This window comes from Loxodonta africana, chromosome 7 (assembly GCF_030014295.1).
Source record: "Loxodonta africana isolate mLoxAfr1 chromosome 7, mLoxAfr1.hap2, whole genome shotgun sequence".
Taxonomy (NCBI): Eukaryota; Metazoa; Chordata; class Mammalia; order Proboscidea; family Elephantidae; genus Loxodonta; species Loxodonta africana.
The window spans coordinates 108,443,725-108,459,209 of NC_087348.1; the positions used below are offsets into that span (position 1 = coordinate 108,443,725).

The window sequence follows — 15,485 nt, forward strand, 5'->3', positions numbered from 1 at the left end:
TATACTACAAAATTTTTTATTTGTTTTTGAGTCCCTAATAGTCTGCTTAAGATCTTACTTTCCCTGTTATTCTTTGTTCACTAAAAGCAACATACTTAAACAACCATATTGAACAAATTGCTTATAGCTCTTGTTTGGTTCCGAGATGTAGGAAATTTACTGAGCCTTTGTATCTATAAATCAGATTAATTCCATGTTTCTTATTTACAGCTTTCATCAGAATTGTTAATGCACAGATTACAGGCCCTTCCCCAGTGCATAATTTTCTTTATAAGTAGGAATGGATTCGATGGCAATAAGTTTGGTAAGTTTTGGTTCTGACCCAAGAACTTGCCTTGCTAACAATGTTCAGCGATACTAATGTTGCTGGAAACTGCACCAGATAGAATCACTGGTCTGTGTCACTGTTTTATGCCATGTTGATCTCGGCGCTCCCTATCCCATTGGTTTAACCTATATTTTATGTTTTTTTTAATGGTCTATGGCATTTACTTTCATGAATACTCTCAATTATTAATCAGAAAACTTTGAAACCGTGTGTCGTAGAATAACCTTTCTATCAGAAATGAAATTCGGTGAAAATACTGCATAGTGTGAATCACGAGAGCAAAGATAGGGAGCAGCACCCACTGTCAACCTTATTGCAGACAAGGCAAGTATCTCATTCACTTATTGTTCGTTCAGATATTTGTTAAGAGCCTGTTATATCTTAGGCATTGTGTTACCTGTAGGAAATAGCAGTGAATACAAGAGACACTTCCTTTATCTCATAATGCATACGGTTAAAAGGGAAAGGACAAAATAAAAGACTTATATAAAGACAGGCCTGTCCTGGTCCTGAGGACCCAGGAATATTTCCCTGTAAAGAGTTTTTCCCTAAGGATGAATTGAGAAGGATTTTAAGAGATCAAGATGAGGGAGAAGAATATTCCAGACTGACACATATATTGTAGATAACCGGGTTTCTTTATGATGCAAACACTCTGTGTTCCTCTATTACACCATTAAGATGGAATCACACTCATACAGTAAAATCTGTGAAAGCTGGAACCCATATAAAGTGTAAACCTGTCAGGAGGAAAAATCAAATATTTTTGCTGTGTGATTAATTATTTTTGTGTATGGCCTTTCTAGCCATGATCTGGGAACTCACACTCAGTTGATTGTGTGATAGGCTAATTGTGGCCTACCAAGGGGATTGGTCAGTTATGCCTTAAGAGGGAGCCAGAGCAGAGAGGAACCCACCACCACCAAGGAAGGAGAAACCAACAGGGGAGACCCAGCAGCAGAGACCTAGCAGCAGGAGAGGGTACAGTAGCTTCCCAATCCACTGAAGACAAAGTTGAGTGTCTTTGGGCAGAGACTGAGGGCCAAGGAGAATCAAACTTGTGAGCACGGCTGGGAAGAGGCTATCCTGATGGAAGACTCTTATCTTGAATGTTCCAGGGCCTGAATTGTAATTGTTACTTCCCTTATAAGAAACCCTATAATCCTGAGTATAGCCTGAGTTCTGTGTGGCCATTGCAAAGAATTATTGCATCCGGCAGAGAAGTAGAGAGTGCTGTGTGAGGGGTGGTTTGTTTCAGAATTAGTAAAGATGGTAGAGAGAAGAGACTTGTCTGGCCTCTGCCTCCTGGGAGTCAACTTTGCGCTGTTGATCTTGGTTCCCCTATCCTCTTGTGGGGCTGGAGGAGGTCAGACACCACCCCCAAGAAGTTTTTAACAATTTTCCACTTAACAAAGATTGAAATACAAGGCAGTCCCCTCAAGTTCCAGCTTTCAAAGTTTTTGTTATATATGCTTCTAACTCCAGCAACCTCATAAAACACGTGAATAATCACAGTATATATGCAATGTAATGTGCCAAAAGAGATGATTTTAATTAAAAAAAAATTGAACTAGCGAAAGTTTTCATTTCCAACTTTTTTTCATAGTTAATAACAACAAAATGTTACTTTAAAGAAGAACAAAATAAAAGACAATAAAATATTATTGATCAGCTTCAACTGAGAAGGACTCCCTCAGATATGGAGTTTCCAGGTTCCTGAATTCACCACTATCATGTGTGGCCAGTACAAAAGAAAGGCCTGAGAGGGTAATTGAAGGAGCAGGCTGGGTATCTCCATATGAGGGAACTTTTGGCAACATTAACAAAACTCATACTTCTACTGTCAAAATCTATATACACACCAACTCGCCCCAGAGGTTTCTCTATATACTGAGGAAACACTGGGGAAGTAGTCAAGAGATTGTAACGATTAACATCCTTCACACATAAAAGAAGAAATACGTTCTCAGATTCAACCAGTGAGCCATTCTTCCTTAACCAGGTATCCTTACAGACTCCTACAGCCCAGTCCCAAGAGTCGTCCACATCTATCTCCCAGTAGTGTTTTCCAGAGGTGAAGGCCTGGTCCCCCCATGCAGCAAAGTACTGAGATCTTCTAGAAGGAAAAGGCACCTCTTGAAGGTCACGTCTTAGCCTCAGACTTCTCACGTCATCAAACACCATGATATTCTGACTGCTTATTTCATAACGGAAGGAAATTTCCACTGTGGAAAAAGAGAATATTTCAGTTCAAATCAGTTTTTCAATTTCTATGGGATGAGGGGGTCACTGGGTCTAGAGTATCACTGGAAAGACAGGCCACCACTACAAGGGAAGTTATGGATAGAAAATATCAGATTGAGGGCTATCAGCGGATGTGCAGAAGAAACGGATACCTAAATACACTGGAAAAAAACTCCTCAAATCCCAGGAAATGTAGAGGAGGAAGGTCATGTAAACTTCTGGTTCATTGCTTTTCACAGCACATTAAAAATCAGAAACCTGCACTGATACCATGTCCACAGCAACATGACTTATCTCCATTGTCTCTTCTCAGGGCAAAAAATTCCAACCTGAATAAATGTTGATCGCATTGCCAGGTATAAGATAAGCAAGTAGGCTTAAATTCAAGAATAAAATCCAGGTTTGCCTTCTTAGAAGAGGACCTGGTGGGGCAGTGGTTAAAGCACTCAGCTGCTAACTTAAAGGTCAGTGGTGGGAAACCACCAGCTGCTCCTAGGGAGAAGGACGTGGCAGTCTGCTTCCCTAAAGATCGAAAGCCTTGGAAACCCTATGAGGCCGTTCTACTCTGTCCTATAGGATAGCTGTGAGTTGAAATCCACTTGGCGGTAATGTCTTCAGTTTTGGGGCTTGACTTATATCTTCTTAGAAGGGGTCTCCTACTCAGAATGTCCTGGCCTTTAAACCTGGTTCCATCTCAGGCTTAGTCATTCTCTGCCTGCCAGGCTAACCCCGCTGGATTAGGTCGAACATGGAGCTCTGCGTACTGCCTCAACCACCCACTTGTTTTATTGTTGCTCATAAATTCTGCTTTTCTGTATATCACTTTTTTATGTTTATTTATGTATTTCTCAGAACGTATTCATTAAAATGCACATTATTACAAATTCAATTACTATGAGACTTTAAATGAAAAATATTTAAAAATAAAATACCAGGGACCCTACCACCATAAGCAACTGCACTTAATTTGAAATTGAAATGTTCTGAAATAATATGTCCTTCTGTATGACTCACTGAATGACTGACATTGTATCTGGGAATGCTTCTAGGTCTCAAGGAGCCATTTTCAGATCATTTTCTTTTTCTCATTAACTATTTAATACTGGCCAGAATAACATATCTCTTTTCCCACCATTTATGTAGATATTTTTCATATTAGCATAGGGCAAATATGATTATTCACAGGCTGCTCTCCTCCCAAAATCAAGAATCAATAAAGAGGGAATGATTGCCCATAGAAAACCATTATTGGAAGACATTGTATGCGGTCCCACCACTGGGCTGACACTCACCTCGGAACTGCCGGAACCTGTCTATCAGGCCAGTGATGGGCCTAGCACTGAGCGCTGCGTTCACAGGCTGGGGCATGTCCAGCTGCACGGACTCACTCCTGCAAGTCGGAGAATCAGTTAATCTTTCAGGTGCCAAAGGGGCCATCACAGTATGTAAAAAAGACGTCAGCCAACTCATCAGACATGGAAGGGACTGGACAATGGGTTGGAGAGAGATGTTGACGAAGAGTGAGCTACTTGTATCAGGGGGACACTTGAGACTGTGTTGGCATCTCTGGTCTGGAGGGGAGGTAGGAGGGTAGAGAGGGTTAGAAACTGGCAAAATTGTCATGAAAGGAGAGACTGAAAGGAGGGAGGGGCTGACTCATTAGGGGGAGAGTAAGTGGGAGTATGGAGTAAGGTGTATACAAGCTTATATGTGACAGAGTAACTTGATTTGTAAACTTTCACTTAAAGCACAATAAAAATTATTAAAAAAAAAAAGAAGTCAGCATTAACTGAAAATGTTTCATCAGAACCCGTTACCAATATTGTGGTATATCTCCAGTATCCTGGGATGGAATTATGCAACTCTTAGGGAATCATTCTTTCTTCTCTGCTTGCTTCCTTCTCCTGCCTCTCAGAGGTACATGCCTCTCTCACCTACCACCTGGCACAAACGAGGCCATTCACTTCACTAAGTTTACGTGTTTGAAACCTAAAATCAAAGATAGCTATCTTCTAGACACTTATGCACTGAGCCCTGCAAAACATACCTCCCTGATTCACAAGAAAGAAACAACGCTAATTTGTGAGTTGTGGAATGACGTCAAGGACATCATACGTGACGAAAGCAAGAGGTCATTAAAAGACAGGAGAGAAAGTAAACACCTAAATGGGTGTCAGAAGAGACTCTGAAACTTGCTCTTGAATGTTGAGTAGCTAAAGCAAAAGGAAAAAATGATGAAGTAAAAAAGACGAAGAGAAGATTTCAAAGGGTAGAAGACAAAGTAAAGTATTATGATGACATGTGCAAAGGCCTGCAGATAGAAAACAAAAAGGGAAGAACACTCTCAGCATTTCATAAGCTGAAAGAACTGAAGAAAAAAATTCAAGCCTTGAGTTGCAATACTGAAGGATTCTATGGGGAAAATACTAAGCGACGCAGGAAGCATCAAAAGAAGATGGAAGGAATACACAGAGTCATTGTACCAAGAACTGGTTGATCTTCATCCATTTCCGGAGGTAGAATATGATTAGGAACCCATGGTATTGAAGGAAGAGTTCCAGGCTGCGCTGAAGGCATTAGTGAAAAACAAGGCCACAGGAATTGATGGAATATCAATTGAGATGTTTCAACAATCGGAAGCAGCACTAGAATTGCTCACTCTTATGCCAAGAAATCTGGAAGACAGCTTCCTGTCTACCTGACTGGAAGAGATCCATATTTATGCCTACTCCCAAGAAAGGTGATCCAAGTGAATGCAGAACTTATCCAACAATATCCTTAATATCACGTGCAAGTAAAATTTTGCTGAAGATCATTCAAAAGCAGCTGTAGCAGTACATTGACAGGGACCTGCCAGAAAGTCTGCCCAGGTTCAGAAGAAGATGTGGAACCAGGGATATTATAGCTGATGTCAAATGGATCCTGGCTGAAAGCAGAGAATACCAGAAAGTTGTTTACCTGTGTTTTCATTCACTATACTAAGGCATTCGACGGTGTGGGTCACAACAAATTATGGACAGCACTGCAAAGAATGGGAATTCTGAAACACTTAATTGTGCTCATGAGGAACCTGTACATAGATCAAGAGACAGTCATTTGAACAGAACAAGGGGATACTGCATAGTTTAAAATCAGGAAAATTGTGCATAAAGATTTTATCTTTTCACCATACCTATTGGATCTGTATGTTGAGCAAATAATCCGAGAAGCTGGACTATATGAACAAGAATGGGGCAACAGCATTGGAGGAAGACTCACTAACAATCTGTGTTATGCAGATGACACAACCTTGCTTGCTGAAAGTGAAGAGGACTTGAAGCACTTACTAATGAAGACCAAAGACCACAGCCTTCAGTATGGATTGCGTCTTAACATAAAGAAAACAAAAATCCTCACAACTGGAAGACTCATTAACACCATGCATTATGCAGCTGACACAACCTTGCTGGCTGAAAGTGCAGAGAACTTGAAGCATTTACTGATGAAGATCAAAGCCCACAGCCTTCAGTATGGATTATAATATACCTCAACATAAAAACCTCAGCATAAAGAAAGCAAAAATCCTCACAACTGGGCCAATAAGCAACATCACGACAAATGGAAAAAAGATTGAATTTGTCAAGGATTTCATTTGACTTGCATCCACAATCAATACCCATGGAAGCAGCAGTGAAGAAATCAAAGGATGCACTGGGCTGGGCAAAAAAACAAAGCTGTCACCTTGAGGACTAAGGTGAGCCTGACCCAAGCCATGGTGTTTTTAATCACCTCATATGCATGTGAAAGCTGGAGGATGAGTAGGGAAGACCAAAGAAGAATTTACATCTTTTGAATTGTGGTGTTCACGAAGAATATCGAATGAACTGCCAAAAGAATGAGCAAATCTGTCTTGGAAGAAGTACAACCAGAATGCTGCTCAGAAGCAAAGATGGTGAGACTACGCCTCACATACTTTGGACATGTTATCTGGAGGAACCAGTCCCTGGACAAGGACATCATACTTGGTAAAGTAGAGGTTCAGTGAAAAAGAGGAAGACCCTCAACGAGATGGAGTGACACAGTGGCTTCGACAATGAGCTCAAGCGTAGCAACAATTGTGAGGATGGCACAGGACCGGGCAGTGTTTTGTTTGGATGTGCATAGGGTCGCTGTGAGTCAGAACTGACTTGACAGCACCTAACAACAACAAAATTTGTGATAGAGGGAACAGGAAAACATATTCAGCAAAACATACACAGCATGCATACACAGAAAATGTCTAGTATTTCCATAAGTTACGTTCGCACTTTGTTAGAAACACTGTGGTCTCTTTCACAGGCCGCATGGTGCTCTAGTTTGCAGGAAAGGCCAAACTTACCTGGTCAATATGTCTCCCAAATCCTGTGAAGAGAGGAAAAAGTTTAGAATTCCAACAAATTGGTGAGTCTGCCCATTCAATCTTTAGGTTTGGGCATATTCGGAAAAGTACCAACCAACCAGCACCACACTTTTTTGGTAAATTCATTTTTTTTTTTTTAAGTAGGATCCCACTACAACATGTGAGTAGAACCTGAATTCTCGATGAATTCAGAAACCTGAGGGTGAATGAATAAAGAGAAGGATGTGAGTATAGATGGTAGCCATGCAACCGTCAGCTGTCTGCAAAGTGGTCTTTCCCATGGCTTGTCTCCAAAGGGTAGTGTGCCCCAGAACAGAGGCAACTCAAATCAGGGACTTTAAAACAGAAGGAGGAAGTAAAAGTTATCTCTTCCCAAATTTCTCCACATTGCCTGCCTGGAGACAAAAGTGGAATGCTCATGGGTAAGACGTTTGTTTCTTGATTTTAGAGAAGCAAGGTGGAGAAGAAGACTTTTAGAAGGAAGTACTGTATTTTCCACAAACAATTTGTGCCTTCTATGTTGGTTTGCCATGTTGCTGTAAAAAAAATTAACTTTGCACATTTATGAAAATATCTGGGGTGGGGGGGAGGGCAGGACATGGTTGGCAAACAATAGTAGAAGGCATTCATTTGTCAAAAAATACAGTATTCCCTGGGAAGTCTACTCTCATAATTACATAAAGCTTTGATGTTCATGGCTAAGATAGGAGTCACAGTTTATGTCTATTATTCTCAGTTGGGAAATGACCACCAAAGGAAAAAAGTTTGTGCCTTTGGTACCAAATATCTAATGGAGGTCCAGGATGTGAACTTTAGCTAATACAAATGATTTCCAGGTGCGTCCTCGGTTCTTACCTGGAGCAACTCCACATCTGATTTATGGCACATATTCATCAGCTCCTCATACATTTCTCTCAGGTGCCTCCCCTTTTGAACCATTGTGGCTTCACTTTTCTTCAGTTGCTGAAATATCTTCTTGCCTTCATTTTTCAGTCCCTCTAAATGTTGATTTTCTTCCTCAAGGAGATTCGGATGCAATTTCTGATACTCAGACCTGATAATCTCTGACAGTAGAAACACATAATACTGCAAAGACACGGATTTCTTAGATCATATATGCAATGCAAGTTAACCCCCTTCCCCTTAAACCTCACCTGTTTCTCTCCGACTCACATCCTCTACCAATCAACTGCACTCAACCTAAATCCACGTCTTCCTACTTGTCAGGAACCACAGAATGACCCTTCAGTTTCATTCCTTCATTTGTTTTCCATTCAAAAGTCAAACCCGTGCTCCCTTCAAAACACCTTCATTCACTTCAAAAGCTCCTGAAATGTCTGGAGAAGTGCCACATGCTTATTTTCTGAGTTGCTGATATACCGGGGTTTACAAATCTGAACAAGTGTCATACAGCCTTACACTGAAAAGGCAGGTTATCTTTCCTTTCGATAAACCACTCACAGAAGCTCATGGCCCACCATGATTTCAGCTCAAATTCTTCATGGACAAATCTCCAGCAAGTCTGTCACAAGCTGGTTCCAAAGAAAACAGCCTCATACTTACTATCCACAGCTTGATAATTAGGCTCTCCTCATTCAGATTTCTCCAATTCTTTTGAATATTTTCCCATAAAGATCTCATTTGCTTTCGGAGCTTCTCCTACAAAGGAATCATGAATATGAGTACCAGAGAAACAAATCCTAGGCATTTCATACCAGAATAAATGGATATAGTCAAGAGATACTAGATCGATGTACTTTAGGGCGAGTGGAAGGATGATAATATTCCCTTGTTTACCTTCCATAATCACCAATTCTGGGAAATTTCAGGCAATGGAAACACAAAATTTAGTGTAATCTTTTGCCTAAAGAAACTGAGGAATGAGGATTTTATGTGACATTGCTAATTTTCAGATAAACAACTTGTTTCAGAATTCGGATGTACTGTTGCTGTTGTTATTGAGTTGATTTCAACTCATAGGGGCCCTACAAGACAGGGTCGAACCGCCCCATAGGGTTTCCTAGGCTATAATCTTAGCGGAGCAGATTGCCAGGTCTTGTCTCCTGTGGAGCCACTGGAGGGCTTGAACCACCTACCTTTTCCTTAGCAGTCTGGAGGTTAATCTTTAAGTTACCAGGGCTCCTCTACTGATGTTAGGCCCTGCTATTATCCAGCATGATTGAAACTCTGGTGGCATAGTGGTTAAGAGTTCGGCTGCTAAGTAAAAGGTTGGCAGTTCAAATCCACCAGGCCTCCTAGGATACCATATTAAAAAAAACAAACAAACAAAAAAACAAAACAAAATGCAAACCCATTGCCATCTAGTCAATCCGACTCATACTGACCCTACAGGACAGAGTAGAGTTGCTCCATAGCATTTTCAAGGAGCATCTGGTGGATTTAAACTGCCAACCTTTTGCTTAGCAGCTGAACTCTTAACCACTATGCTATGAGTCGGAATCTACTCAGCAGCAACGGGCTTGGTTTTTGGTTATTTGACCTGTATTACTAAACATGCTTCCAATAGGAAAACCTCTTTGCTCATATACTTTTGCTATCTGAAAATGAGGACTTCACAGCACCTTGAGCATTATATTGCATATTCAAAAGAATAATCCTTAACTTAATCATATCTCATCTCCTTGCTGGAATGCAAACTCTGTGAAGGCAGATACGTTTATGTATTTTATTCACACTTTTCTCCTTCCTGCCTAGGACACAAGCTAGCACATACTAGAATCTCAGCGATGAGTGGATTACTCATCATCACGGTGCTCATCTTCCTTGTACTCTCTCAGCTCTACTAACCTGCAGCTTTCAAAGTGCTTTCAGATGTATCACTCACCCGGTATTCCTCAACAGCGCATTCTATGGAACAGTGTCTGTGAGCCTCGTGCTCCTGAGAGTTAGAGCAGAGCAAACAGAGCAGGTTCTTGCTCTCTTCACAGAACATCTTCTTTGTCTCTTTGTGAGTCCCACACATCTGTTCCTCAGAGCTCAGGAATTGCCAGAGACTGGCTTGTCTGGCAAGGGACACCAGATTCTTCACAAGAATATTGGTTTTGAATGCTGTCTGCTCTGTTGTTTGCCTGCACAGCGGGCAACAGGCAGGAGTTTCAGCTTCTTCCCAGGAAAGGCAGAGACAGGGCCTACAGAAGTTGTGCCCACAGCCTATGGTGACAGGGTCTGTAAGGTAGTTCAAGCAGATGAAGCAGGTGAGTTCTTTCTGGAAGGCTGGATCCATTTTCCTGAAGGAAGAAAATCAGAAAAGTTTATTATTCTGCCCTGGACAGACAAAGGCCTAAGTAAAATTTTACCCTGATTGTGACCTAAAAATACACTTGTGTGAAATTCAAATTCCTAAAAAATTGAAGACTTACTAGACCAATAGAGACTAGAGAAACCCCCAAAACTACTGCCCTAAGATACCCTTGGAACTTGGAAATGAAGCCACTCTTGGAGGCCTTCTTTTAGCCCCATAATAGATTGACTTATAAAATAAACAATTTAACTCTTAATTAATGTAATCCCTTAAAGAATCCACTATATGTGAGCAAAAGGTCAATATTTACCCAAAAGCAAAGATGAAAGGGTGGGCAGGAAAGTTAGATCAATGTAAACAGAACAAACAGAATGGAAATAATGAGAATGCTGACACACTGTGAATATCGTAACCCATGTCTTGGAACAATTTGTATAAAAATTGTTAAATGGAAACTTAATGTGCTATGTAAGCTTTCACCTAAAACATAATAAAAAATTTAAAAAACAACATAGAGAAGAATATTAATATAGAAAGATGTTTAATGTTCATTGTTAATATGGAGAATGTGAGAAAAAAAAAAAAAACGCGTTGCCATCAAGTTGATTTCAACTCATAGCGATCCTAAAGGACAGAGTAGAACTGCCCTATAGGGTTTCTAAGGAGTGCCTGGTGGATTTGAACCGCTGACGTTTTGGCTAGCAGACGTAGCTCTTAGCCACTATGCCTCACGTGAAGATGTTATCAGATGGCATGTACTTCGACCCCACTTTTTACCAAAAACAAAGACAGTATTTTACTAAAAAAAAAATGAGGTGTTTGAAACCTTAGTGAGCAACTGATCAGTTTTGTCTTCCTAACCAAAAAAACCAAAGCTGTTGCCGTCGAGTTGATTATGACTCATAGCAATTCTATAGGACAAAGTAGAACTGCCTGATAGAGTTTCCAAGGAGTGCCTGGGAGATTCCAACTGCCAAACTTTTGGTTAGCAGACGTAACTCTTAACCTCTATACCACCAGGATTTCCTTTGTCTTCCTACTGGGCTTAAAATGAGCCATTCCAGAGGCAGAAGGCGGGGACCTCACTACCACCAAGAAAAAAGAGCTGGGAGGTGGAGCACATCCCATGGATCCAGGGTCCTTGTGCTGTGAACCTCCTAGACCAGGAGACAGACAGAGAGAGAGAGAGCTGTAACAGAGAAAAAATCAGCAGAACCAGGGGACCGATACAAGATGGTGCAGTGGTATTCACAGCCTGTGAAGCAACACAGCTACAGTTGGTTTGGTACAGTGGGTGTGCCACCCACAGTGCAAGAGAAATGAGAGCCTTGAGGCAGGAGGCTTCTCAAGAGACTGGGTTGCCACCAGGCCCTTGTCAAAGAAGCTAAGCTTGTGAACCGATGGAGCAAGAGAGCTGAGTACCTTCAGGCCGAGGCTTCTGGTGGAGTGGGGTGCCTTTGGGCACTTACTTGAGGAGCTAAAGAACTTTGTGACACTTGCCTGAGCAGGGCAGAGGCTGGGTGGAGGGGCCAAGAGAGAGAGGCCTGCCTGCAGGACAGCCAAGAAGCTTTTGTGACTTAAGAACTATATCCTGAGTCGTTCCTGATCCTGAATTATAACCTATTACATCCCTAATAAACTCCATAATTGTAAGTAAGGTCTATGAGTTCTGTGTGGCGATTGCAATGAATTACTGAACACAGCAGAAAAGTAGAGAGTCCCATGGGAGGGATGGCTGGTGTCAGAACTGGCAAAACGATTTAAAAGAGGAGGTCTTTCTGACCACCACCTCACAGGGATCACCTTTGGGCTGATGGTGATTCTCCCCTCTCGTGTAGTTAGATGAGAAGGTCAGACCGTGGAATGCTGCCACCTCATAAAAGGTTAATATAACAATATCTTTATAAGGGAGGTAATAAAGATTAAGAAAAACAAGTCATTGATTTAAGATGCAGAAATGTACAGAATGCCATCAATCTGTACTTGTCTTCTATCCCTCACCCATGATCCAGAAAATGCCTCTCTGAAAAGCCATGGATAAAAATGTATGAGAAACACTTATGTACAAGATATACCCACACAACCAAATTTTCTATTTTATCTATTTTCTTTTATCTTAAACAAAATACACTACTCTAAAGAGCTTCTAGGAGCCCTCATGGCACAGTGTTTTAAGTGCTTGGTTGCTAATCAAAAGATTGGTGGTTTGAAACTACCACAGGATCAAGATGTGACAGTCTTGGAAGCCCTATGGGGCAACTCTGCTCTGTCCTTGTCCTATAGGGTTGCTATGAGTAGGAATCGACTTGATGGCAATGTGTTCGGTTTTTGGTTAAAACAACTTCTAGATACATAAGGATTAACAAGGATTAATTTAATAATAAAATTGGATCAGGCTTCATCCAGAATCTTCTTATGTGCATATACTTGCTGCTGAATTTGCCCTATCTTTATAATTTATACCACAGTGTTCAAACAAGTTTAAAAGCGAAGATGTCACTTTGAGTACTAAAGTGAGCCTGGCCCAAGCCATGCTTTTTTCGGTTGCAGCATATGCATGCGAAAGCTAGACAATGAGTAAGGAAGAACAAAGAATTGATGCCTTTGAATGATGGTTTTGGCAATGAATATTCAATATACCAGGGATTGCCCGAACAACAAATATGTCTTGGAAGAAGTACAGCCAGAATGCTCCTTAGATACAAGGATGACGAGACTTTGTCTCATGTACTTGGTACATGTTATCCGGAGGGACTAGTCCCTAGAGAAGGACACCATGCTTAGTCAATTAGAGGGTCAGCTAAAAAGGGGAAGATCCTCACGAGATGAATTGACACAGTGGCTGCAACAATGGGCTCAAAATGCAATTGTGAGGATGGTGCATCACCAAGCAACGTTTCATTCTGTTGTACGTAGGGTCACTATGACTCAGAACCCACTCCAAGGCATCTAACCACAACATTCAAACGAACAAGAAATAAAAAGAGGAGAATAGCAATATCTTCCAAATTCATTCACACTATTATAAAGTACCTCTTCACACTGTGAAAAAATATAATTCTCATGCAAGAATGATCAGCACCGGAAAACAAATAATGCTTATAAAAATTGACTTTGCTAGCTCACAAGGTAATTATGAGCCCAAGAGACAGAAAGGGCTACATGAACTAGAGGCTACATCATCCTGAGACCGGATGAACTAGATGGTGCTGGGCCACAACCGATGACTGCCCTGACAGGGAACACAACAGAGAACCCCTGAGGGAGCAGGAGAACCATGGGATGCAGACCCCAAATTCTCATAAAAAGACCAGACTTAACGGTCTGACTGAGACTAGAAGGATCCCAGTGGTCCGGGTCCCCAAACCTTCTGTTCGCCCAGGACAGGAACCATTCCCAAAGCCAACTCATCAGACATGGATTGGACTGGACAATGGGTTGGAGAGAGATGCTGATGAGGAGTGAGCTACTTGGTTCAGGTGGACACTTGAGACAGGGTCTGGAGGGGATATGGGAGAGTAGAGGGGGTTAGAAACTGGCAAAATGGTCATGAAAGGAGAGACTGGAAGGAGGGAGCAGGCTGACTCATTAGAGGGAGAGTAAATAGGAATATGTAGTAAGGTATATGTAAGTTTACATGTGAGAGGCTGACTTGATTTGTAAAAGTTCACTTAAAGCACAATAAAAACTATTTAAAAAAATTGACTTTGCTAAATACTTCTCACTTCTGTACTCTCTGAGTGCAGATGACACTCTCATTTCTGTTATTTCGGCATGGTCATCAGTGTTACTTTTCTAGAGGCCCGATCATTTCCTGGCTTCTTTAAAATTTAAGTCAAAATATTGTTATTTCTGAACACACAACATTCACCACAGTCAAAAACAATATTTTCCCTAAATCATACAATGTATTACTTATATTTTATAGAACATTCTGTCTCTTATGTATACATTTATATACCACTTGTAGAGTAATGCATTTAGGCATGACATAAAAAAAATAACCAAACCCATTTTTAGCATCTACACCTGGGTTGGACACCAAGTACAAAATTACAAGATATCTGGCAGCTACATTCTGATTCCTTATAACACATAAGAACCGAGAACCACTTAAATTAATAAAAATAACATTAATCATCAAATTAACCCCGAAAATATAAAGAAAAGATGACGTCAGTTTCCTAAGTAGGCAAACAATATAATTTCCAAGAAACCACCTCAGTTTGCCAATGAATCAAATAAAATTATGATTTTTGTTTGTTTATGGTTTGGGGAAAGTAGCAGGAATTCCTCTTCTGTAAATTGTGTACTCACCTAAGAAATATGTGAAGGGTTTCCCCAATGCTTGCTGTACAAGTAGCGTTATGAAAGTTAGTTCAGGGATCAAGTCCCCACGGTGTGGTTACAGTAGCTTTCAGAAGACTCCGCAGGCAGGAGAGTTGCAAAGGCAGTCTCTCCAGAAGCCTCTTCTGGAGAAGAAGGAGTGAGCCTGGTTCACTGGGTCCCTTTTATTGGACCACACCCATTTCTTCCCAGTGATTGCATTTCACAGGTCTTCAAATAGGAATGATTAGCCTATGTCAACGAGAAGATGGGGTTAAGTAACGCCTTTGCTAATCTTCATAAACTAATCTCTGCAAACATCAACTCACCAAAATGGTTCTTGTGAAAATGAACCTACAAGGCTGACTTTCACTGTAAATTAGTATTGAAGCAAGACTTTTATTTTTTAACTTATAAAAACTTAGAAAAGACAGGGAGCACAATAGAGAACCCCTGAGGGACCAGGAGATCAGTGGGATGCAGACCCCAAATTCTCATAAAAATACCGTATTTAATGGTCTGACTGTGACTAGAGGAATCCCGGCGGGCATGGTCCCCAAACCTTCTGTTGGCACAGGACAGCAACCATTCCCAAAGACAACTCATCAGACATGAAAGGGACTGGACAGTGGGTGGGAGAGAGATGCTGAAGAAGAGTGAGCTAATGATATCAGGTGGACACTTGAGACTGTGTTGGCATCTCCTGTCTGGAGGGGGCATGGGAGGATAGAGAGAGTTGGAAGTGGGCAAAATTGTCATGAAAGGAGAGACGGGAAGGGCTGACTCATTAGGGGGAGAGCAAGTGGGAGTAAGAAGTAAGATGTATATAAACTTATATGTGACAGACTGACTTGATTTGTAAACGTTCACTTGAAGCTCAATAAAAGTTAATTAAAAAAAAAAAACTTAGGAAAGAAAATGTCATTAGTTAATGATTTTAAGGTAGG

General features: G+C 41.0%; 1 protein-coding gene across 1 annotated transcript; it reads right to left on the reverse strand.

The window, feature by feature from the left end:
- Positions 1-680: 680 nt before the first annotated feature.
- On the reverse strand, positions 681-11,085 carry LOC100666145 (tripartite motif-containing protein 43-like). The gene is made up of 6 exons (XM_064289529.1): positions 9,796-11,085; positions 8,484-8,609; positions 7,774-8,054; positions 5,411-5,498; positions 3,865-4,222; positions 681-2,571 (listed from the first exon to the last, which is right to left on the reverse strand). Exons 1-6 carry the CDS (start codon positions 10,192-10,194, stop codon positions 2,060-2,062), a joined length of 1,764 nt encoding a protein of 587 aa, XP_064145599.1. The 5' UTR covers positions 10,195-11,085; the 3' UTR covers positions 681-2,059.
- Between the last annotated feature and the right edge of the window lie 4,400 nt (positions 11,086-15,485).